Source organism: Pecten maximus, chromosome 19 (genome assembly GCF_902652985.1).
Source record: "Pecten maximus chromosome 19, xPecMax1.1, whole genome shotgun sequence".
Lineage (NCBI taxonomy): Eukaryota > Metazoa > Mollusca > Bivalvia > Pectinida > Pectinidae > Pecten > Pecten maximus.
Window position 1 is genome coordinate 22,147,972 of NC_047033.1, and position 27,732 is coordinate 22,175,703.

Here is a 27,732-nt window from a genome sequence, read left to right on the forward strand (position 1 = left end):
TTATACCAACTTAATATTTTGTCCCGGTTTTCCTCTTCATCTATAATAAAAATTATAATCTATCTTAATCCCGACCCTGTATATCATGAAAACCGGCTAGTTTTTGTTTGGTTTTTTGTTTTCGTTCTTAGTAATATACATGCAAAACCTTTTTAAAGTTACCATTTTATACTCTGGTATAAGTACTATCCTAATTGCCAGCACAATGGCGAACAGTTACTAACTCCAGCCACATGCAGTGAGGAGGTGTCAAGTTGTCCTTTTACCAGGCTTCGTCATGCGTGTAGCGTACAGCCCTTGGGACCTACGTATACCTGGCCATGTAAGTCACACAGGTAAAGGAGAAATTGAAACGTGTGTGTTTACCTGTCTGAATCTGCGTCGTCGCTGACCTGTCAAGCGACACACATACCTACACTATATATCTACATCGTGTTTACTCTACCTGCATTGGCGTCAAGGTACAGTCGTGCGTGGGTCTCAAAAACCAATATGGCTGACCAAGTTTGACAAGGATGTAGATTTCGAGAAATTCAAATCAGTCGTTTTCAACACTCAAAATGGGATTGTAAGTATAACATTTCATTATTTACAAGTTCATTGTTATCAAATGATGTTGTAGAAGTATTCAAATAGTGAAAGTTATTCGTTGATATGAAATGCAAAGTGCTTATTTAAAATCTGGAGAAAGTTTCCATGGTTTAACGGAGTTTGGTGACCTGATTTTGGGGGGTATGCGGGTAGAAACTTGACTCCACGGAGTTTAATGGTAAAGACTGTTTTATGAACTCTTCTTTATTTCATTAAGTGATGCATTACTCATTCGAATGGAAACAATTTGATGTGATAAAGGAATTTCCTAAATTCCTACAATCAGGGACGTATATATATATACGTGATTGGTTTTCGTCTTCGGTATGTAATTCATCATAGATATGATTTATCTTTTATCGTTTTTATGTTCAATGTCATATATTAATCTTCAAAACATGTATTCTCGTTAATATACCTACAATACATTCGTCATTTTAGCACACCCTTGTCAATAAATTGATACGAGAGTGGTACTGAGATTGTTTTCACCCTTAAGTAACTCGCGACCACTACCCGTCCCTGACCTATTCTGACGATGCTGATCGGTTTTACTTATAAAGTATCAATCATAGATAAGTATCACATATCCGCGAAACTCGCTACTAAAGAACTTAAGTAACATGTTAGAATGGGAATATTGAAAGTGTTAATGACACAAATTGGTCGAGCTGAAATGATGACGTCATTGTCCTGAGGTAGACTTTCCAATTTACAATAATATATACACCAATAACTAGTGTTCGGATGAATCATTCAAATGTATCTAACCGTACGTAACATTAAAGAACCACAAACCAATCTAAAAAAAAGGAGGAGGAGGGGCGGTCTGTCCTAATTTCCCGCACAGGATCATTACTATTAGGTTTAAACAGAGACATGTGATATACAAGTATCTGGTTTAAACTACACATGCCTCCCAAAAAAACTTACGTATGCCAAACTATTTGAACAAAAATTAAATTTCTTTGAAAGTAAAGAATTTTGTTTATATAGATTTAGTGATTTTTCTTCAAGGTGAATTCTTTCAAAACATTTATTTTTTAGTAAATGTAATGTTTTACCAGGAGCGTAAATTGTATAATAATTTATTCGTCCCTAGTTTTACTAAGGATGAAATAGTATTTGATGTTGCAACAACCTGGGGTGATAATATGAGCCTCGATAATATATAAGTTATCTCTGGCGGTCGTCCGTGGGGGTCCATATGTAATGAAGATAAATACATATGTTTATCTACATTCTGTACAGCTTTATAGATAGTGTTTACCTGTAGTATCACTCAAATGGTTTTAATAAATGACTTATCGGGAGTTCAATATCTCCTCTCTAGTATATTCAAGGGTTAATTTTTTGTGAGTGCTAATTCAACTGCGACTTCTGTAAGTAGGCATAAGAATCCCTACTCTTCCCAACATTTAGAGTTGTACCTTCTGATGAGGTCTGTAGTGTACTTAAATGACTATAAAGCCTGGTTTTGATGACAGAGAAATCTTTTAATGAAACGAACAAAAATAGTCCTAGATTTTTAAAGTAAAACGTTCTAACTATTAAGATGAATTAAAATCTGCTCCATACAGTTTCTACGAATAATGCTCCTGTACCAACGATACCAATGCCACCAGTCAAATATATATGAATAAAGTCTCGATGTGATGACCTTCGATTTATCCAGATTAACCGGGGACATATCAAGATAGCTTGAGGATTATGCGCATATAATGTATGTCCCTCGTTTGTTAAACTGATTTAATGTCCCTCGTTTGTTAACCTGATATAGATAATGTCCCTCGTTTGTTAACCTGATATAATGTCCCTCATTTGTTAAACTAATATAGATAATGTCCCTCGTTTGTTTAACTGATTTAATGTCCCTCGTTTGTTAAACTGATATAGATAATGTCCCTCGTTTGTTAACCTGATATAGATAATGTCCCTCGTTTGTTAACTGATATAGATAATGTCCCTCGTTTGTTAAACTAATATAGATAATGTCCCTCATTTTAAACTAAAATAGTCGAAATTTGGGGCAAACTGTCGCTTTATCAAAACACAGGTAATTACAAACGATCACATAGACATAGAACATGGAACAGTTTCACACGTTAAATGGATAAACAACGAACAATATCGTTATTTTTGTGATAACGATCCCCTCGGTCGACAATTAATTCGCCGAGGCCTATTGTAATTAATTAGAAAACATCTTTGGTGGTTTACAGATGGTAAAAGTAAATACATATATGATGTCCCTAGTTTATCAAACTAATTTTTACCACAATAGATGGGTGTTGTTATTGAACACTCAAGACATGAAATAATCATTAGAACTATTGAATATAATCCAATTTATACCACACATGTCTAATTGCGTTTTGACTGGTTGATACGATGACCTTCGAATCAGACTATTTTTTTAATCACGTGGTTCAATGCCATTTGATTGGCTACGACTTGAAAGCCACTTTACTATGCCCGGAAATGATTTATTGCTCTGAAAAGAATTGACTTGCATATTTTTCGTTATGATTCGTAACAAATAGTAATATTTCCATACATTCCAGATATTGTAAGTTTTGCAAATTAATTTGCGGCATTTGAATTTAGGCTTTTATACCACACCTGATATTGTGAAAAGAACGTACTTTGACCCAAAACAGGTGGATTCATCCTGAGAATAGCCTTTCCTATTGTGATAGAAACAGGTCACACAAACTCGTGGTTGTTGTATATGGTATTTCTTTCACTCTCGTTAGTTATTTTTCAAAAGTTACAAAAACATGAGCTTTAGCGAGTGTTGTTTTTTATAAGTTTGGAATCTCAAGTGAACACCATATACACCACCCACTCAATATGTAACCTCTGTGTATATTATGTCCCTCGTTTGTCATTCACAGCCAATGCCCTTATTCCAAGCTTTCTACGATTTTATAATTAGCATTTATGTAGCCAATTATGTTTTATTCAATATAACGTACACATTTTTTGGACAATTGTAATAAGTAAGTGTCCAGTGTATATATACACACACATTACCGTAATACTCTCTCTCGCCAGGTCACAATGATGTTTGACTACAGTGTATACACACATTACCGTAATACTCTCTCGCCAGGTCACAATGATGTGTAATTCCAGTGTATACACACATTACCGTAATACTCTCTCGCCAGGTCACAATGATGTGTGACTACAGTGTATATATACACACATTACCGTAATACTCTCTCTCGCCAGGTCACAATGATGTGTGACTACAGTATATACACACATTACCGTAATACTCTCTCGCCAGGTCACAATGATTTGTGACTACAGTGTATATATACACACATTACCGTAATACTCTCTCTCGCCAGGTCACAATGATGTGTGACTACAGTGTATACACACATTACCGTAATACTCTCTCGCCAGGTCACAATGATGTGTAATTACAGTGTATATATACACACATTACCGTAAATACTCTCTCGCCAGGTCACAATGATGTGTAATTACAGTGTATATAAACACACATTACCGTAATATTCTCTCGCCAGGTCACAATGATGTGTGACTACAGTGTATATATACACACATTACCGTAATACTCTCTCTCTCGCCAGGTCACAATGATGTGTGATTCCAGTGTATATATACACACATTACCGTAATACTCTCTCGCCAGGTCACAATGATGTGTGACTACAGTGTATATATACACACATTACCGTAATACTCTCTCTCTCGTCAGGTCACAATGATGTGTGACTACAGTGTATACACACATTACCGTAATACTCTCTCGCCAGGTCACAATGATGTGTGACTACAGTGTATACATACATTACCGTAATACTCTCTCGCCAAGTCACAATGATGTGTGACTACAGTGTATATATACACACATTACCGTAATACTCTCTCGCCAGGTCACAATGATGTGTGATTACAGTGTATATATACATACATTACCGTAATACTCTCTCGCCAGGTCACAATGATGTGTGACTACAGTGTATATATACACACATTACCGTAATACTCTCTCTCTCGTCAGGTCACAATGATGTGTGACTACAGTGTATATATACACACATTACCGTAATACTCTCTCGCCAGGTCACAATGATGTGTGACTACAGTGTATACACACATTACCGTAATACTCTCTCGCCAGGTCACAATGATGTGTAATTCCAGTGTATACACACATTACCGTAATACTCTCTCGCCAGGTCACAATGATGTGTAATCATATAGGTACAGTCAAAAGCTGGCCACGTATACGTAAGTTGCCGACATGCCTGTCCCTGAAGGCCAGTTTGTAGAGGCGTGAATAGTTTCAGGTCAATCACGTACAACATTCCAAGAATTTCAGACAAATGTTGACATTCAAACGAATATTCGGATTTAGAGATAATTTATCATACGAATATTCGAATTTAGAGATAATTTATCATACGAATATTCGGATTTAGAGATGATTTCTCATACGTTGGAGAATCCTCATTCGGGTTTAGAGATAATTTATCATACGAATATTCGGATTTAGAGATAACTTATCATACGATGGAGAATCCTCATTCGAATTTAGAGATAATTTATCATACGATCGAGAATCAGCATTCAGATTTATAGATAATTTATAATACGATCCGTATTCGCTTAGATGATTTTGGTCGGGTTAAATTATACCTCCAGATTTGGACATTCTGATAGTCCGGGGATCCATCAGGTATCAGCTTGTCACAATGTCTAAATCGTCTAATATCGATAATATTGATAAAGAACACTCTTTACCTACATGTAGATACAGCCACACACTAGGAAGTCTGGCGGTTAATAACAACTGTCAATATACCATGCCCATACACTTCAGACAGCGCATTCCACATATCAAAGTGGCTCCACGAGCTACATATTATTACAAGGCTCTTTCACTCCTACCCATATACGCAAGTTTGCGTTGTCAATCCCAGTTTGGGGGGGGGCATGTGAGCGTCAGTCGAATACCAAAACTGCAAATCCTTTGTTGACACAAGATAAGAAGCCCGTCATTATTAACGTACATTGTATACTACAACATGCACATATAAACAGATTATATGACAGGATTGTTATCAGTGCCGGTGTCCTAGTGTTGATAGGGAGTTATAGTCTGTTACAGAAATATCCTCAGTGTAAGAACACAGGTAAATCAGAACATAGGTAAATCAGAATACAGGTAAATCAACTCACCTGTTAGGTGATCAGAAAATCATTAGCTGTTATAATGATTGCCAAACTCAGAAATAATGTATAATACCAAGATTCAAGATTTTTTATTTCACTCTGACACATTTGGTGTGTAACAAGAGGTCAAACTATACATATATATATAACATGGCAACGAGAGCAGAAGGACTATTGACAGATCCAACAGGCTGTAATGAAATAATGACATTTTCATATACAGTCAAACTTGTAATAGCGGACACCCTTATATAGCGGACACCTGTCCATAACGGACACTTCCAGGAATCCCCAATGAAAATCACTATATAAATATCATGTATATAGCGGACACCTTCCTAATGCGGACAGCGGACACTTATTTTTGTCCGTAAAGTTGTTTAAAATTCCGTATAACGGACACGTGAAACCATAGCCGTGTTGATATGTGTGTGTAAAACGTTTCTAAATAACAAGCAGAGCCTTAATTACTCAATTCCCCTGGCAGCAATGCTAACTTAGGAAGCCACTTCATCAGTCACTAATTGTCCTGTTACCTGTAAGTTGCTGTAACAATGGGCAGTAATTACAAGAGAGTGACCGATCGCCATCGGCAGAGGTGTTTGTTTACTCAACCTCACCGGTGACAGCTAAGCTTAGCCATTCAACCATAGCCTAGACAACAAGAATGGTCAGGTGGTAATTAAATCATTATCAATACCAACAAAAGAGGGACAAAGCAATAGTTATGTTTGTCATAATTGTTTTACTTACAAAATCAACCGTACGCAAATCTGACAGCACATGGTTGTCAGCCGCCATTTTCTCACACTCGGAACTCCTCGGAATATGACTACGTAACATATGAAGAACTGCTGAAGAGTTCCGAGTGTCTTTGTATACAATATACTAATTGACTGAACAAGAAACCGGTATTTATTAAATCAAATCCCTACATGGATTTCAGAAAATAGGTCTCAAATAAATGCTGACGGATTATAATTATCAGAGGAAAATGCACTTTCATTTATAAAGAGTTAATTTTGTAATAGAAAAGATATTTCAAGCATATTTATTTTCCAAAATATTGAGGATTAATGAAAATGTTGAGTATTTGTCTGAATAGATATTCAGTAAAGTATGATATTGGGAAGATTTTTTTAGAAACAATAGGCTTAATATAAATTATTAAAAATATCAGCTCTAATTTTTGTGTCAGATGAATGATTGAAAATTAATTAATTAAGCATTTATCTTTAATTATTTGTCTTTTATTCATTTGTTTAAGTGTTTAGATATAATAAATCAGGAGACATATAGTGTACTATGAACAGACTTTGGTTTGTTTCTTCCTTTATAAGGGACATAACTTGTTGAACCTCTATATAAAGGACACCTCTCTATAAAGGACACTTTTGCCTTGTCCCTTAGGTGTCCTTTATAGACAGGTTCGACTGTACACAATAATTTTTTTAACTTAATTGTTTTTTAGGATTATTTGTAATTTTGCAAGAAATGTGCTTATCATTTTTATTAATCGTACGTTACCTACTGCAAACATTCCTTTCATATATACCAGAGATGTAAATATCACGTCAGGGGAAAATAGAATTTGTCTGCTATGTTTTACTGGAGTTGGATGCGAGTATCATTATTTATTTTTATGCCCAGATATGTATGCAAGTCAAATTCGTAAAAGTATATATATACACCTAGTTATTATACATGTAACCTATCTATTCATAAAATGAAATGATTATTATCATTATGCAGTATTAGAGTATTATCAAATCTATCTATGTCCATCCAATTACTAGAAAGACATTTTAAGAATTATGTGTGAATTTCAAACATCAATTTGTAAAATATGTATATTGTAAAAATATGGAAATTATATGTTCTAAAACATACATGTTATCATAAGTACTACAGTATGGTTATGTATTGAACGTATTGCAGTGTATACTACAAACTTTGTCTAAATGTATGAGAAATATGACAGTGAAAACTATACCTGATTTATATACCTGAGTTGACCCTATTTTTTACCTGTGTTAGTATTCCGTATTGAAACAGACTATAACTAAACTTCAAAGAACTTTCTACATAAACCAGAGTTGGTGTTTCAATGGTGCAGTGATGGTCGGCCCGATACCCTTATATGATCATTGTGGAAGTCGTCTATAAGGTGATATGAATACCTGGATCGCAATGTATTTACATACATGGATACGAATTGTACATATATTATATATATTTCTCTCGGTACAACTACGACAGGAAATTCAAATCTATATCTTCGGATCACCAACACATAGTGTATATGATACACTGTGCTAATAAATAGATATATAACATATATTTAGCTATGCATCAAGATAGGTGTGGATGTTTGTATAAAGATTAAAAAGATAACAGAATCAAGATTGAAAGTGAAAAATGTCATTTATTAAATCTTCTAAATGACGAATAAATTTCATCTTTACTTTTTTGTACAAACTTGTACAAAGTGATATGTTACATAAAATGGGACTTATATTTAGAACCCCTTTATACAAAGATGGGGAACCAATTACGCCAACCCATACAATGTGATAAAACATCATGAAGTCATAAGTCAGACATACCTGACTTTATGTATAAAACTCATACAACATTAATACTCATACAATGTCATCAAACATCATCAGAGACTTGTATATCACATCTAAAAGTCTCTGACATCATTAAGCCGAAAGTCAGACATACCAGAGACCTATATAGGTCTCTGGACATACTGACTTTCTGTATAAAATCATACACCAATTAATATATATCTCTCGATATCTTAACAACTTCGTGATGAAGGAAGAAGGGGTGGGTGGTGGTTTTTGATGAAATTGATTGAAAAAGCAGCGACAAATTGTACACGTTTTACCGCAGATTTTGATTGTAAACAACTGACCACGCATGTGCGTCACTTAAAATCTGCTACTATTCATAACATCGGAAATCTTCGGTAATTTCCGTAATTGAGAATCTGTCTGGTGTATGCCAGTACGAGTTATCTCCCTTATCACAAGGTTGAAATAAAACAAACCTGATCATCGCTGAAATCATTTATATTTACAACATAAATTAGCCTATATATATACGTGTATAGTTATGGAGAATTCCGATATAATATACTTGTTTTGTAAATCAGATATATAATTAATTGATACTTAATTATTAACACTAAGCTTTCTTTAGCCATATATATATACAGTTATACATTGTATAGGCCTGAAGGCCACAGTTATACATTGTATAGGCCTGAAGGCCACAGTTATATATTGTATAGGCCTGGAGGCCACAGTTATGCATTGTATAGGCCTGAAGGCCACAGTTATACATTGTATAAGCCTGAAGGCCACAGTTATACATTGTATAGGCCTGAAAGCCACAGTTATACATTGTATAGGCCTGAAGGCCACAGTTATACATTGTATAGGCCTGAAAGCCACAGTTATACATTGTATAGGCCTGAAGGCCACAGTTATACATTGTATAGGCCTGAAGGCCACAGTTATTTATTGTATAGGCACTAGCTATGTACATGTATAGTCTAAAAGCCATATCCAACAACCACTCGTTGTGTAACCTCTGTCTATACACGTACTATGTACACGATTTTTAAAATGGCTTGTTTTAAAATATACTTAAAACTTGAAGGCAGATTGTAATCCGTGGGACACAATAAAGTAAAGTTACCTGATGTGTATCTCTATAGCAACGGTATAGTGTGACGATCATAAATACCCCTTATATGACGATGTCATACACGGTTTCTCTGCAATTAAAGTTGGTTTGAATTTTAAAACATATTTTGAAACTTGATACAGCAATGAAATGTTCCTTGAATTTGTTTTGGTAATATGATGAGGCGATAGAACACGTTACCATATAGAGTCGTGACGTCAATGAAATGTTCCTTGACTTTGTTTTGGTAATATGATGAGGCGATAGAACAGGTTAACATATAGAGTCGTGACGTCAATGAAAAAACAAGTCTGGGTCAAATTCAGTGCCTGTCTGTGGAAATATTATGCTCGTTTAATTGATTGCAGTGTCTAGAAGTAAACAATATAAGACAATACTAGTGGCGAGTTATTTAAAGCGTTCTCGGATCAGGAAAACAAAGCTGCATTTGAGATTTTTGGCTGTAATACATTAAATGTCGGCTTTTTGAAGAAAAAAATACGACTATGAAAAACATACAACAAAGGGGTTCAAGATCGAAATCAATTTCTTAATATCAATGTATCGGTTTTTGTTTCTCGGGCAACTGAGAAACGAACCAGTCTGTGCAGTTCTGGTTGTGTCCTTGGGCAAAGACTCAATACCTTAATGCTCTGGACGGTACGCGACGGTCCTCCAATATGTTGTTCCGTGAGAAAGCCACCTGCTACTACAATAAGGCCGAGCCTCAAAATGACCGTCTCTTCACGGGCGATAAACCCAACAGACAAACAAACAAATTGTGTAGATCTAAATATGATAAATTAATTGAAATGCACCTATTACATGTACATGTGGCGTCATGTTTGAAGGTAATCATATTTTTCCATAATTATCACCGACTACACAGGCATAAGATGAAATTTTCTTACTTTCGGATATATAAATAAGCTACGATTCACATTGTGCGGATTTGGTATCTTAACCAGGATCATTTAAGAGCAGACCATTTCTTAATGGGGAAGGTTCATTTATATATGTTTCAACATATAAAGGGGTTTTTAAATTACTTTTTTTGTAGCTATTATAGATATATCGCATAATGTGTTCCTTCACAGGCACCTTCCCAACATCTACCGAAAATATTTTTGTCACTTTAAGGCGTCGCAAAGCTTTAGACATATATGTGAATGAATATAAACGAACTAAATAAGAAATTTACATATCACCTCAAGTCACTTTTTATTTAATTCTGACAGTTTCGTCATTTTCTTTCTGAAAGGATACTTGATATATATTGAAGACTTATATAATTATTTTCCTTATAGATTTGTGTACCACTGTCCTCCATATTTAAGATCAGAAAATGCGCTTTGATTTATGTTACAGTAAGCATTAACAGCATTATATTTACACTCTGAGTGTTGATTCTTTATGTGTATTCAAAAGCGTTTGACAAAGAAAACACTATGAATACAGTATGCTTGCTGTCTTGTTTTTCAATACTTTACATCAGTTAAATATTAATACGCCTGAAAAATAGTCCACGTCTATTCACATAAAATACTTCTAATTTGACACGAATTCTTAGATTTTATGTTATTTGAATCATGTATACAAACCTCAATCACTCTACTACTATAGAAAACAACCGTCCTCGTGTATACAAACCTCAATCTCTCTACTACTATAGAAAACGGCCGTCCTCGTGTATACAAACCTCAACCACTCTACTACTATAGAAAACGGCCGTCCTCGTGTATACAAACCTCAATCTCTCTACTACTATATAAAACAGTCGTCCTCGTGTATACAAACCTCAATCTCTCTACTACTATAGAAAACGGCCGTCCTCGTGTATACAAACCTCAATCTCTCTACTACTATAGAAAACAGTCGTCCTCGTGTATACAAACCTCAATCTCTTTACTACTATATAAAACAGTCGTCCTCATGTCTACAAACCTCAATCACTCTACTACTATATAAAACAGTCGTCCTCGTGTATACAAACCTCAATCTCTCTACTACTATAGAAAACGGCCGTCCTCGTGTATACAAACCTCAATCTCTCTACTACTATAGAAAACAACCGTCCTCGTGTATACAAACCTCAATCACTCTACTACTATAGAAAACCGCCGTCCTCGTCTATACAAACCTCAATCTCTCTACTACTATATAAAACAGTCGTCCTCGTGTCTACAAACCTCAATCACTCTACTACTATATAAAACAGTCGTCCTCGTGTCTACAAACCTCAATCTCTCTACTACTATATAAAACAGTCGTCCTCGTGTCTACAAACCTCAATCACTCTACTACTATATAAAACAGTCGTCCTCGTGTCTACAAACCTCAATCTCTCTACTACTATATAAAACAGTCGTCCTCGTGTATACAAACCTCAATCACTCTACTACTATATAAAACAGTCGTCCTCGTCTCTACAAACCTCAATCTCTCTACTACTATAGAAAACAGCCGTCCTCGTGTCTACAAACCTCAATCACTCTACTACTATAGAAAACAGTCGTCCTCGTATCTACAAACTTCAATCACTACTAATAAAGAAAACAGCCGTCCTCGTGTCTAAAAACCTCAATCTCTCTACTACTATAGAAAACAGCCGTCCTCGTGTCTACAAACCTCAATCTCTCTACTACTATATAAAACAGTCGTCCTCGTCTCTACAAACCTCAATCTCTCTACTACTATAGAAAACAGCCGTCCTCGTGTATACAAACCTCAATCTCTCTACTACTATAGAAAACGGCCGTCCTCGTGTATACAAACCTCAATCTCTCTACTACTATAGAAAACAACCGTCCTCGTGTATACAAACCTCAATCTCTCTACTACTATAGAAAACGGCCGTCCTCGTGTATACAAACCTCAATCACTCTACTACTATATAAAACAGTCGTCCTCGTGTCTGCAAACCTCAATCGCTCTACTACTATAGAAAACAGCCGTCCTCGTGTATACAAACCTCAATATCTCTACTACTATAGAAAACGGTCGTCCTCGTGTCTACAAACCTCAATCTCTCTACTACTATAGAAAACAGTCGTCCTCGTGTATACAAACCTCAATCTCTCTACTACTATAGAAAACAGTCGTCCTCGTGTCTACAAACCTCAATCACTCTACTACTATAGAAAACAGTCGTCCTCGTGTATACAAACCTGAATCTCTCTACTACTATAGAAAACAGCCCTCCTCGTGTATACAAACCTTAATCACTCTACTACTATAGAAAACAGTCGTCCTCGTGTATACAAACATCAATCTCTCTACTACTATAGAAAACAGCCGTCCTCGTGTATACAAACCTCAATCTCTCTACTACTATAGACAATAGCCGTCCTCGTGTCTACAAACCTCAATCACTCTACTACTATAGAAAGCAGCCGTCCTCGTGTCTACAAACCTCAATCTCTCTACTACTATAGAAAACCGCCGTCCTCGTGTCTACAAAACTCAATCTCTCTACTACTATATAAAACAGTCGTCCTCGTGTATACAAACCTCAATCTCTCTACTACTATAGAAAACAGTCGTCCTCGTGTATACAAACCTCAATCTCTCTACTACTATAGAAAACAGCCGTCCTCGTGTATACAGACCTCAATCTCTCTACTACTATAGAAAACAGCCGTCCTCGTGTATACAAACCTCAATCTCTCTACTACTATAGAAAACCGCCGTCCTCGTGTCTACAAAACTCAATCTCTCTACTACTATAGAAAGCAGCCGTCCTCGTGTCTACAAACCTCAATCTCTCTACTACTATAGAAAACAGTCGTCCTCGTGTATACAAACCTCAATCACTCTACTACTATAGAAAACAGTCGTCCTCGTGTATACAAACCTCAATCTCTCTACTACTATATAAAACAACCGTCCTCGTGTCTACAAACCTCAATCTCTCTACTACTATAGAAAGCAGCCGTCCTCGTGTCTACAAACCTCAATCTCTCTACTACTATAGAAAACAGCCGTCCTCGTGTATACAAACCTCAATCTCTCTACTACTATAGAAAACCGCCGTCCTCGTGCCTACAAACCTCAATCACTCTACTACTATATAAAACAGTCGTCCTCGTGTATACAAACCTCAATCTCTCTACTACTATATAAAACAGTCGTCCTCGTGTATACAAACCTCAATCTCTCTACTACTATAGAAAACAGCCGTCCTCGTGTATACAGACCTCAATCTCTCTACTACTATAGAAAACAGCCGTCCTCGTGTATACAAACCTCAATCTCTCTACTACTATAGAAAGCAGCCGTCCTCGTGTCTACAAACCTCAATCTCTCTACTACTATAGAAAACAGTCGTCCTCGTGTATACAAACCTCAATCACTCTACTACTATAGAAAACAGTCGTCCTCGTGTATACAAACCTCAATCTCTCTACTACTATATAAAACAACCGTCCTCGTGTCTACAAACCTCAATCTCTCTACTACTATAGAAAGCAGCCGCCCTCGTGTCTACAAACCTCAATCTCTCTACTACTATAGAAAACAGCCGTCCTCGTGTATACAAACCTCAATCTCTCTACTACTATAGAAAACCGCCGTCCTCGTGCCTACAAACCTCAATCACTCTACTACTATATAAAACAGTCGTCCTCGTGTATACAAACCTCAATCTCTCTACTACTATAGAAAACGGCCGTCCTCGTGTATACAAACCTCAATCTCTCTACTACTATATAAAACAGTCGTCCTCGTGTATACAAACCTCAATCACTCTACTACTATATAAAACAGTCGTCCTCGTGCCTACAAACCTCAATCACTCTACTACTATATAAAACAGTCGTCCTCGTGTATACAAACCTCAATCTCTCTACTACTATAGAAAACGGCCGTCCTCGTGTATACAAACCTCAATCTCTCTACTACTATAGAAAACAGTCCTCCTCGTGTATACAAACCTCAATCACTCTACTACTATAGAAAACAGTCGTCCTCGTGTATACAAACCTCAATCTCTCTACTACTATAGAAAACAGCCGTCCTCGTGTCTACAAACCTCAATCTCTCTACTACTATAGAAAACAGCCGTCCTCGTGTATACAAACCTCAATCACTCTACTACTATAGAAAACAGTCGTCCTCGTGTATACAAACCTCAATCACTCTACTACTACAATGTATATAAAACAGTCGTCCTCGTGTATACAAACCTCAATCACTCTACTACTATATAAAACAGTCGTCCTCGTGTATACAAACCTCAATCTCTCTACTACTATAGAAAACGGCCGTCCTCGTGTATACAAACCTCAATCTCTCTACTAATATATAAAACAGCCGTCCTCGTGTATACAAACCTCAATCACTCTACTACTATATAAAACAGTCGTCCTCGTGTCTACAAACCTCAATCTCTCTACTACTATATAAAACAGCCGTTCTCGTGTATACAAACCTCAATCTCTCTACTACTATAGAAAACAGTCGTCCTCGTGTATACAAACCTCAATCTCTCTACTACTATAGAAAACAACCGTCCTCGTGTCTACAAACCTCAATCACTCTACTACTATAGAGAACAGCCGTCCTCGTGTATGCTAACCTCAATCACTCTACTACTATAGAAAACAGTCGTCCTCGTGTCTACAAACCTCAATCACTCTACTACTATATAAAACAGCCGTCCTCGTGTCTACAAACCTCAATCCCTCTACTACTATAGAAAACAGTCGTCCTCGTGTATACAAACCTCAATCTCTCTACTACTATAGAAAACAGTCGTCCTCGTGTATACAAACCTCAATCACTCTACTACTATAGAAAACAGTCGTCCTCGTGTATACAAACCTCAATCTCTCTACTACTATATAAAACAGTCGTCCTCGTGTATACAAACCTCAATCTCTCTACTACTGTAGAAAACAGTCGTCCTCGTGTATACAAACCTCAATCACTCTACTACTATAGAAAACAGTCGTCCTCGTGTATACAAACCTCAATCTCTCTACTACTATAGACAATAGCCGTCCTCGTGTCTACAAACCTCAATCACTCTTGCTATAGAAAACAGCCGTCCTCGTGTATACAAACCTCAATCTCTCTACTACTATAGACAATAGCCGTCCTCGTGTCTACAAACCTCAATCACTCTACTACTATAGAAAGCAGCCGTCCTCGTGTCTACAAACCTCAATCTCTCTACTACTATAGAAAACAGCCGTCCTCGTGTCTACAAACCTCAATCTCTCTACTACTATAGAAAACAGCCGTCCTCGTGTCTACAAACCTCAATCTCTCTACTACTATAGAAAACAGCTGTCCTCGTGTCTACAAACCTCAATCAATCTACTACTATAGAAAACAGCCGTCCTCATGTATACAAACCTCAATCAATCTACTACTATAGAAAACAGTCGTCCTCGTGTCTACAAACCTCAATCACTCTACTACTATAGAAAACAGCCGTCCTCGTGTATACAAACCTCAATCACTCTACTACTATATAAAACAGTCGTCCTCGTGTATACAAACCTCAATCACTCTACTACTATATAAAACAGTCGTCCTCGTGTATACAAACCTCAATCTCTCTACTTCTATAGAAAACCGCCGTCCTCGTGTATACAAACCTCAATCTCTCTACTACTATAGAAAACAGTCGTCCTCGTCTCTACAAACCTCAATTTCTCTACTACTATAGAAAACAGCCGTCCTCGTGTCTACAAACCTCAATCACTCTACTACTATAGAAAACAGTCGTCCTCGTATCTACAAACTTCAATCACTACTAATAAAGAAAACAGCCGTCCTCGTGTCTAAAAACCTCAATCTCTCTACTACTATAGAAAACAGTCGTCCTCGTGTAAACAAACCTCAATCTCTCTACTACTATATAAAACAGTCGTCCTCGTGTATACAAACCCCAATCTCTCTACTAATATAGAAAACCGCCGTCCTCGTGTATACAAACCTCAATCTCTATACTACTATATAAAACAGTCGTCCTCGTGTATACAAACCTCAATCACTCTACTACTATAGAAAACAGTCGCCCTCGTGTATACAGACCTCAATCTCTCTACTACTATAGAAAACAGCCCTCCTCGTGTATACAAACCTCAATCACTCTACTACTATATAAAACAATCGTCCTCGTGTCTACAAACCTCAATCGCTCTACTACTATAGAAAACAGTCGTCCTCGTGTATACAAACCTCAATCACTCTACTACTATAGAAAACAGTCGTCCTCGTGTATACAAACCTGAATCTCTCTACTACTATAGAACACAGCCCTCCTCGTGTATACAAATCTCAATCACTCTACTACTATAGAAAACAGTTGTCCTCGTGTATACAAACCTCAATCACTCTACTACTATAGAAAACAGTCGTCCTCGTGTATACAAACCTCAATCTCTCTACTACTATATAAAACAACCGTCCTCGTGTCTACAAACCTCAATCTCTCTACTACTATAGAAAGCAGCCGTCCTCGTGTCTACAAACCTCAATCTCTCTACTACTATAGAAAACAGCCGTCCTCGTGTATACAAACCTCAATCTCTCTACTACTATAGAAAACCGCCGTCCTCGTGCCTACAAACCTCAATCACTCTACTACTATATAAAACAGTCGTCCTCGTGTATACAAACCTCAATCTCTCTACTACTATATAAAACAGTCGTCCTCGTGTATACAAACCTCAATCTCTCTACTACTATAGAAAACAGCCGTCCTCGTGTATACAGACCTCAATCTCTCTACTACTATAGAAAACAGCCGTCCTCGTGTATACAAACCTCAATCTCTCTACTACTATAGAAAACCGCCGTCCTCGTGTCTACAAAACTCAATCTCTCTACTACTATAGAAAGCAGCCGTCCTCGTGTCTACAAACCTCAATCTCTCTACTACTATAGAAAACAGTCGTCCTCGTGTATACAAACCTCAATCACTCTACTACTATAGAAAACAGTCGTCCTCGTGTATACAAACCTCAATCTCTCTACTACTATATAAAACAACCGTCCTCGTGTCTACAAACCTCAATCTCTCTACTACTATAGAAAACAGCCGTCCTCGTGTCTACAAACCTCAATCTCTCTACTACTATAGAAAACAGCCGTCCTCGTGTATACAAACCTCAATCTCTCTACTACTATAGAAAACCGCCGTCCTCGTGTCTACAAACCTCAATCACTCTACTACTATATAAAACAGTCGTCCTCGTGTATACAAACCTCAATCTCTCTACTACTATAGAAAACGGCCGTCCTCGTGTATACAAACCTCAATCTCTCTACTACTATATAAAACAGTCGTCCTCGTGTATACAAACCTCAATCACTCTACTACTATATAAAACAGTCGTCCTCGTGTCTACAAACCTCAATCACTCTACTACTATATAAAACAGTCGTCCTCGTGTATACAAACCTCAATCTCTCTACTACTATAGAAAACGGCCGTCCTCGTGTATACAAACCTCAATCTCTCTACTACTATAGAAAACAGTCGTCCTCGTGTATACAAACCTCAATCACTCTACTACTATAGAAAACAGTCGTCCTCGTGTATACAAACCTCAATCTCTCTACTACTATAGAAAACAGCCGTCCTCGTGTCTACAAACCTCAATCTCTCTACTACTATAGAAAACAGCCGTCCTCGTGTATACAAACCTCAATCACTCTACTACTATAGAAAACAGTCGTCCTCGTGTATACAAACCTCAATCACTCTACTACTATATAAAACAGTCGTCCTCGTGTATACAAACCTCAATCACTCTACTACTATATAAAACAGTCGTCCTCGTGTATACAAACCTCAATCTCTCTACTACTATAGAAAACGGCCGTCCTCGTGTATACAAACCTCAATCTCTCTACTAATATATAAAACAGCCGTCCTCGTGTATACAAACCTCAATCACTCTACTACTATATAAAACAGTCGTCCTCGTGTCTACAAACCTCAATCTCTCTACTACTATATAAAACAGCCGTTCTCGTGTATACAAACCTCAATCTCTCTACTACTATAGAAAACAGTCGTCCTCGTGTATACAAACCTCAATCTCTCTACTACTATAGAAAACAACCGTCCTCGTGTCTACAAACCTCAATCACTCTACTACTATAGAGAACAGCCGTCCTCGTGTATGCTAACCTCAATCACTCTACTACTATAGAAAACAGTCGTCCTCGTGTCTACAAACCTCAATCACTCTACTACTATATAAAACAGCCGTCCTCGTGTCTACAAACCTCAATCCCTCTACTACTATAGAAAACAGTCGTCCTCGTGTATACAAACCTCAATCTCTCTACTACTATAGAAAACAGTCGTCCTCGTGTATACAAACCTCAATCACTCTACTACTATAGAAAACAGTCGTCCTCGTGTATACAAACCTCAATCTCTCTACTACTATATAAAACAGTCGTCCTCGTGTATACAAACCTCAATCACTCTACTACTATATAAAACAGTCGTCCTCGTGTATACAAACCTCAATCTCTCTACTACTGTAGAAAACAGTCGTCCTCGTGTATACAAACCTCAATCACTCTACTACTATAGAAAACAGCCGTCCTCGTGTATACAAACCTCAATCACTCTACTACTATAGAAAACAGTCGTCCTCGTGTATACAAACCTCAATCACTCTACTACTACAATGTATATAAAACAGTCGTCCTCGTGTATACAAACCTCAATCACTCTACTACTATATAAAACAGTCGTCCTCGTGTATACAAACCTCAATCTCTCTACTAATATATAAAACAGCCGTCCTCGTGTATACAAACCTCAATCACTCTACTACTATATAAAACAGTCGTCCTCGTGTCTACAAACCTCAATCTCTCTACTACTATATAAAACAGCCGTTCTCGTGTATACAAACCTCAATCTCTCTACTACTATAGAAAACAGTCGTCCTCGTGTATACAAACCTCAATCTCTCTACTACTATAGAAAACAGCCGTCCTCGTGTCTACAAACCTCAATCACTCTACTACTATAGAGAACAGCCGTCCTCGTGTATGCTAACCTCAATCACTCTACTACTATAGAAAACAGTCGTCCTCGTGTCTACAAACCTCAATCACTCTACTACTATATAAAACAGCCGTCCTCGTGTCTACAAACCTCAATCCCTCTACTACTATAGAAAACAGTCGTCCTCGTGTATACAAACCTCAATCTCTCTACTACTATAGAAAACAGTCGTCCTCGTGTATACAAACCTCAATCACTCTACTACTATAGAAAACAGTCGTCCTCGTGTATACAAACCTCAATCTCTCTACTACTAGTATAAAACAGTCGTCCTCGTGTATACAAACCTCAATCTCTCTACTACTGTAGAAAACAGTCGTCCTCGTGTATACAAACCTCAATCACTCTACTACTATAGAAAACAGTCGTCCTCGTGTATACAAACCTCAATCTCTCTACTACTATAGACAATAGCCGTCCTCGTGTCTACAAACCTCAATCACTCTTGCTATAGAAAACAGCCGTCCTCGTGTATACAAACCTCAATCTCTCTACTACTATAGACAATAGCCGTCCTCGTGTCTACAAACCTCAATCACTCTACTACTATAGAAAGCAGCCGTCCTCGTGTCTACAAACCTCAATCTCTCTACTACTATAGAAAACAGCCGTCCTCGTGTCTACAAACCTCAATCTCTCTACTACTATAGAAAACAGCCGTCCTCGTGTCTACAAACCTCAATCAATCTACTACTATAGAAAACAGCCGTCCTCATGTATACAAACCTCAATCAATCTACTACTATAGAAAACAGTCGTCCTCGTGTCTACAAACCTCAATCACTCTACTACTATAGAAAACAGCCGTCCTCGTGTATACAAACCTCAATCACTCTACTACTATATAAAACAGTCGTCCTCGTGTATACAAACCTCAATCACTCTACTACTATATAAAACAGTCGTCCTCGTGTATACAAACCTCAATCTCTCTACTACTATAGAAAACCGCCGTCCTCGTGTATACAAACCTCAATCTCTCTACTACTATAGAAAACAGTCGTCCTCGTCTCTACAAACCTCAATTTCTCTACTACTATAGAAAACAGCCGTCCTCGTGTCTACAAACCTCAATCACTCTACTACTATAGAAAACAGTCGTCCTCGTATCTACAAACTTCAATCACTACTAATAAAGAAAACAGCCGTCCTCGTGTCTACAAACCTCAATCTCTCTACTACTATAGAAAACAGTCGTCCTCGTGTATACAAACCTCAATCTCTCTACTACTATATAAAACAGTCGTCCTCGTGTATACAAACCCCAATCTCTCTACTAATATAGAAAACCGCCGTCCTCGTGTATACAAACCTCAATCTCTCTACTACTATATAAAACAGTCGTCCTCGTGTATACAAACCTCAATCACTCTACTACTATAGAAAACAGTCGCCCTCGTGTATACAGACCTCAATCTCTCTACTACTATAGAAAACAGCCCTCCTCGTGTATACAAACCTCAATCACTCTACTACTATATAAAACAATCGTCCTCGTGTCTACAAACCTCAATCGCTCTACTACTATAGAAAACAGTCGTCCTCGTGTATACAAACCTCAATCACTCTACTACTATAGAAAACAGTCGTCCTCGTGTATACAAACCTCAATCTCTCTACTACTATAGAAAACAGCCCTCCTCGTGTATACAAACCTCAATCACTCTACTACTATAGAAAACAGTTGTCCTCGTGTATACAAACCTCAATCACTCTACTACTATATAAAACAGTCGTCCTCGTGTATACAAACCTCAATCTCTCTACTACTATAGAAAACCGCCGTCATCGTGTATACAAACCTCAATCACTCTACTACTATAGAAAACAGTCGTCCTCGTGTCTACAAACCTCAATCTCTCTACTACTATAGAAAACAGCCGTTCTCGTGTCTACAAACCTCAATCACTCTACTACTATAGAAAACAGTCGTCCTCGTGTCTACAAACCTCAATCACTCTACTAATATATAAAACAGCCGTCCTCGTGTCTACAAACCTCAATCACTCTACTACTATAGAAAACAGCCGTTCTCGTGTCTACAAACCTCAATCTCTCTACTACTATATAAAACAGTCGTCCTCGTGTATACAAACCTCAATCACTCTACTACTATAGAAAACAGCCGTCCTCGTGTCTACAAACCTCAATCACTCTACTACTATAGAAAACAGCCGTCCTCGTGTCTACAAACCTCAATCTCTCTACTACTATATAAAACAGTCGTCCTCTTGTCTACAAACCTCAATCACTCTACTACTATAGAAAACAGCCGTCCTCGTGTCTACAAACCTCAATCACTCTACTACTATAGAAAACAGCCGTCCTCGTGTCTACAAACCTCAATCTCTCTACTACTATATAAAACAGTCGTCCTCGTGTCTACAAACCTCAATCTCTCTACTACTATAGAAAACAGCCGTCCTCGTGTCTACAAACCTCAATCACTCTACTACTATATAAAACAGTCGTCCTCGTGTATACAAACCTCAATCTCTCTACTACTATATAAAACAGTCGTCCTCGTGTATACAAACCTCAATCACTCTACTACTATATAAAACAGTCGTCCTCGTGTCTACAAACCTCAATCACTCTACTACTATAGAAAACAGCCGTCCTCGTGTCTACAAACCTCAATCTCTCAACTATTATAGAAAACAGCCGTCCTCGTGTCTACAAACCTCAATCTCTCTACTACTATATAAAACAGTCGTCCTCGTGTCTACAAACCTCAATCACTCTACTACTATAGAAAACAGCCGTCCTCGTGTCTACAAACCTCAATCTCTCTACTATTATAGAAAACAGCCGTCCTCGTGTCTACAAACCTCAATCTCTCTACTACTATAGAAAACAGCCGTCCTCGTGTCTACAAACCTCAATCTCTCTACTACTATAGAAAAGAGCCGTCCTCGTGTCTACAAACCTCAATCTCTGTACTACTATAGAAAACGGCCGTCCTCGTGTCTACAAACCTCAATCACTCTACTACTATATAAAACAGCCGTCCTCGTGTCTACAAACCTCAATCTCTCTACTGCTATATAAAACAGTCGTCCTCGTGTATACAAACCTCAATCTCTCTACTACTATAGAAAACAGCCGTCCTCGTGTCTACAAACCTCAATCACTCTACTACTATATAAAACAGTCGTCCTCGTGTATACAAACCTCAATCTCTCTACTACTATATAAAACAGTCGTCCTCGTGTATACAAACCTCAATCTCTCTACTACTATAGAAAACAACCGTCCTCGTGTATACAAACCTCAATCTCTCTACTACTATAGAAAACATCCGTCCTCGTGTATACAAACCTCAATCACTCTACTACTATATAAAACAGCCGTCCTCGTGTATACAAACCTCAATCACTCTACTACTATAGAAAACAGCCGTCCTCGTGTATACAAACCTCAATCACTCTTGCTATAGAAAACAGCCGTCCTCGTGTTTACAAACCTCAATCACTCTTGCTATAGAAAACAGTCGTCCTCGTGTCTACATGTACATACCTCAATCTCTTTATTACTATAGCTTCTGTTATATTCATATCCGCCATGAAAATGAAGAACAAATCTATTCAATCCCTATATGAAAACTGTGTTAACGCATTTTGACCTTGAAATTGTTTGACAGTTATTAACACCTGAAGCGACGCTAATAAAACCACAGTGACTTTCCCGACACTTTTGCCTAGAGCGTTGCGCCGGTCACAAATCCATGGTAACGGCATACGATATGGGCGTTGACGTTAAGTCATGAACTGAAAATTGCACAACAATTAAAATGTCTGACTCGGTTTGATTTTGTTCACCTCATTTTTACTCTATCACAAGTAAAAATGTAAACGTTTTCTGAGTTTTGCGAAAAATAGGTATATTAATTTGTGTTATTTCTTATTAAATGTTTTGAAACCCTGTCCCTGTGGATTTGATGCATGGATAATAATCTCTCTTCGTCTTATCTATCTTATCATTTCAAGTCCAAACTTATCTAAATTTGCTATTATGAAAATACATTTATATGAAATCTTCAATATATCGCACCGATGGTACTTAAAAGGTCTCCATTACAGGGCGTGGTTTTAAGGAAGTGTTACATATGTATATTGGACGTTGTTCTGGGATCAGACCAGCACAAGTGCATACGTTCTGGGTCTATTCTTTGGAATATCTAAAAAAAAAAATGTAAAATATACTTTAAATATACATGTACAATGTATGTGCAAATATACGTAAAATGTAAACTTGATTTAATTTGAACCAAATGCGAAATACGTGATATTAAACTATTTAAATAGCTCCTATTGGTCCGATGGAAGAATGTACCCGGAGAAAAACTACCTTGTCGGGCAGGTAAAAAAAACATACTTTCGCGAAAGACAAATGTAATGTCACAGTACATGTGATTAACCAATCGTTATCATCTTAAACGCATTCACCAGGTCCAATACACACATTAAATTGCTCTACAAATGACCTATAAAACCTATAAAATGACTTTTGAAGTCATTTAAACTGCGATAAAAATGTAAGGTTCGGAATAAGCCGCTGGAAAGATATCATGTTTATATGAATCTACAGTCAGTGGCGGTACCGATCTTTGTTGAAGTTTCACTTTAGTTTATAACCGTTTTCCGACGCATATTCAAACTCCGGTTAGTACAAAGTACATGTAATCATATAAGATGTGTCAAATAAAGAAAATAGATAGGTGCTATATCCAATAATGATATCTTTGATTGGCAAGAAATAATATAAAGAGGGTAAAATCTGAAAAACAATTATCTGTCAAATTACAGGAGGTGGTTCAGTTTGGTCTTAACAGAAAAGAAAACGTAATAATCGGAGTCTCAAAATTACAAACTACAGAAGAGACCTTTTAGTAGATTTCATTCGAGTTCTCATATGTTTATTTTGCTTTTTTTCAGTTTGGAGGACGTCACCAAGCAGGGTTCTTCCGTCATCAGGACCACACTTAGTGATGACACATCGATACATGTCCTCAACCGGAAGTTCTGTGTCGTTTCTCTTATCATACTTGCATTGTTGGTGTGCGCAAAGCAGTACGTTGGAGAACCTATACAATGTTGGTGCCCTGCCGAGTTTGCAAAATTCCACGTGTCGTATGCGAACAGCTATTGCTGGATCAAAAACACGTATGGTGTCCCTTTCGATGAGATACTTCCAGTTGAGGATGACGAACGGGAGGAAACTGAAATTATGTATTACCAATGGGTGCCTCTAATCTTCGTTCTCATGGCTTTCCTCTTCTACTGTCCAAAAATCTTCTGGAAGGGATTCTACCCAAAATCTGGCATTAACATCAAGAAGACATTGAATCTAGCCAGCGACGCAACGTATCTGGGTCCAAAGAAACGTGCCGAAAGGATGATCGATATCGCGTCCTACATCGATAAGTGGATTGAGATCAGAGACGGTAGAGGTTCTGCCTACCAGCGTGTACAAGCTCTGAAAGAGAAAATGGGACACCACGGAGTACACTTCGGTAACTATCTTACGGTGATATACATGATAACATGCGGACTATATACAGCGAATACCATTGGGCAGCTATTTCTTGTGGATGCTCTGTTGGGTAACGATTTTATGAATCTGGGTCCAGACTTCGTGGCAGGAGTGACAGCCAATCAAAAGTGGGAAGATTTGAAGCGCTTTCCTCGTGTCACGTTTTGCGATTTTAACATCCGACAACTTCAAAATCTCCAACGATGGACAGTTCAGTGTTCTTTACCTATAAATCTCTTTAATGAGAAGATGTTCATCATCCTCTGGTTCCTATTGGTCATCATGTCTATCGTAAATGCCATCAATTTTATCTACAACTTCGCTATGCTTTTCTTCCCACGACGGAAGAACGAATACATCCGGAAGTACATTGACGATGACCAGATACCACCGGAGCTGCGTAGCAGCAGTAGACTTGCTGATGTTCAGGTGAAGTTTGTTGACAAGTATCTGAGGCAAGATGGCGTCTTTCTCATTTGGTTGATCAGCCACAATACAAGTCCAGTTGTGGCATCAGAAATCGTAGCCAAACTGTGGAAGGATTACTGTGATAAACCACACGTGAAAACCTACTTGTCCCTGAGTTCAGACATATAATCACAAATTAAACCTGTGGTTTAGATAGCACAGCAATCTAAATGTGGACATTGCTGTTTCAACTCTTTATCAGTTTTAAGATATATTTAATCATTTTACCATTACATTCCATACGTCGCAGCATGGTTACAATTTTACTTGAAGTCGAACTGTATAAAAAAAACACAAGAATCTGTGTTTTTGTATTATGTGGTAAAACCACTCTATCCATCTCATGTGTTAGATTAAAAGAAGGTTTCTGATGGGTTTTTTTCTCGGCCGTTTCAAAACATGCCATCTTAAAATGGTTTCAGAATAACATGAGACACATTCGTATAGTGACTATATCATTATGTATCTATATGTACCAAGTGAAATATACTGCGTTGTGTTATAATTATATGTAGCTTTCGTATATCCTATGATAGAATCCAAAAGTCACATTGACATTTGCAAAGAATATTCATATCGGGTTTCCGCTTTTACCATGTATGTTTTCTGTATGGATATTTGTTAACCAACACGACATGCTACTGTTTGTATATAGCTGAGGTCTCCGATATTCATATCTTGTTACGAAAAATTCCAAAGTGATAAGCCTATAATAATTTTGACTTTTGTTGATGATCATGTGGCGGACATTTGGTCCAAGCAATGTGACGAAAAGTGATTAGAGTTAAGGCTGTATGCAACGTTATATATGTGGTCAAGCCTTGTGCATTGTTAGTTTTTCTCGATAAATGAAATTCGTCTGATTGCTTTTAACTTTTGTGTAAATCTTTGAAATTGAACATCAATCATTAACGTAAAATATCCTCTCGTCATATATCTTTCCATATATTTTCCATTTTCGTGGGGAAAAAATGGTGAAATGTTTGCTATGATATGAAACATTTGTGCATTTTAAAGACTGAAAACTCGTTGTGCCGACACAAGGATATCTTTGTGCCATGCCACTTGTACATAAAACAATGACAACGAATCAAAGCGTCTTCCAGAACTCGAACAACTTTAAGTTATATTGAAACTATATACTTTACCTAAATGCTTCAAACTTACTTACCTTGCCATTGCTTACAATGTGAGTTAAAATAATCGTTATTATCATAGACATATTTTTTTTATTGATCAATATTGTATTTTGTTTCATCTTTTTAGAATACCGCTCGCGCGAGCATGTTAATTACGATGTAGATATATTTTACCAATAGGTTCGTGTATTTTTACCATAATCTTTGGGATTTCTCTGAAATGTTTTGGCAAAATAAATTGAACGAAACGAACTTCAATAGCTGATTATACATCATTATTTTTTAAAACTGAAGTGATATTTCCCCCCGAGAAATAAAAACCTTTGTTATAATTTTCACGTTCGTTATGATAAACAGGTGCTTTCAATTATACCGGTATATTATATGTGATATGTACATTTTTAGAACAATCGTACCTTTTTTGATAAATGAAATATTTGCTTTTAAATAAATCACAGCATTCTTATTATTCTGTTGTTCTGTTATTTTTTCTTTGTATTGTAAACTTTTTCGAATTTTTCTATTGATACATTTTGATGACAATTTATTCCATAGATAAAACTAATGCATTGATATCACACATATTGATTCCATTGTATATTCGAGTTATTTCGCTTTGGTTTGGAATCGTGTATCATGTTATCTATTTTACGTCTCCGAAATCATACAAAATTGTTAACAACAATTTTGTATTGTGGTAACCATCAGATCTAGAAACATAATAGATCTCTAAATCATGTGTTCTTAGGGATGGACATTTGCTTGGACATAACCCTTGTCCGATACAAGCGAGAAAACTATATACTACCGGTATATTCAGTAACCATTAGATATCACGCAGGTTAATCGATAGATAAAACTATTTCGGCTTTGCGGAAGAAAAGAACTTTATTCAAAACATTAAAAAATTAGTAGAAATATTACATGTATATCGAGAAAAAAGTTCGTATCCATGTAGAGTTAAAAGAAAAATTATATTTTAATGGACACATTTTCTAGAGCTTTCACTACTATTACTACTCCTCAGGAACCATGACT

The 27,732-nt window shown here is 37.1% G+C and overlaps 1 protein-coding gene across 1 annotated transcript; it reads left to right on the top strand.

The window, feature by feature from the left end:
- The first annotated feature begins 368 nt into the window (after positions 1 to 368).
- Positions 369 to 27,163, top strand: LOC117318197 (innexin unc-7-like). The gene is made up of 2 exons (XM_033873227.1): positions 369 to 568; positions 24,490 to 27,163. The coding sequence occupies exons 1-2, from the start codon at positions 561 to 563 to the stop codon at positions 25,682 to 25,684; spliced, it is 1,203 nt and encodes a 400-aa protein (XP_033729118.1). The 5' UTR covers positions 369 to 560; the 3' UTR covers positions 25,685 to 27,163.
- Positions 27,164 to 27,732: the final 569 nt, after the last annotated feature.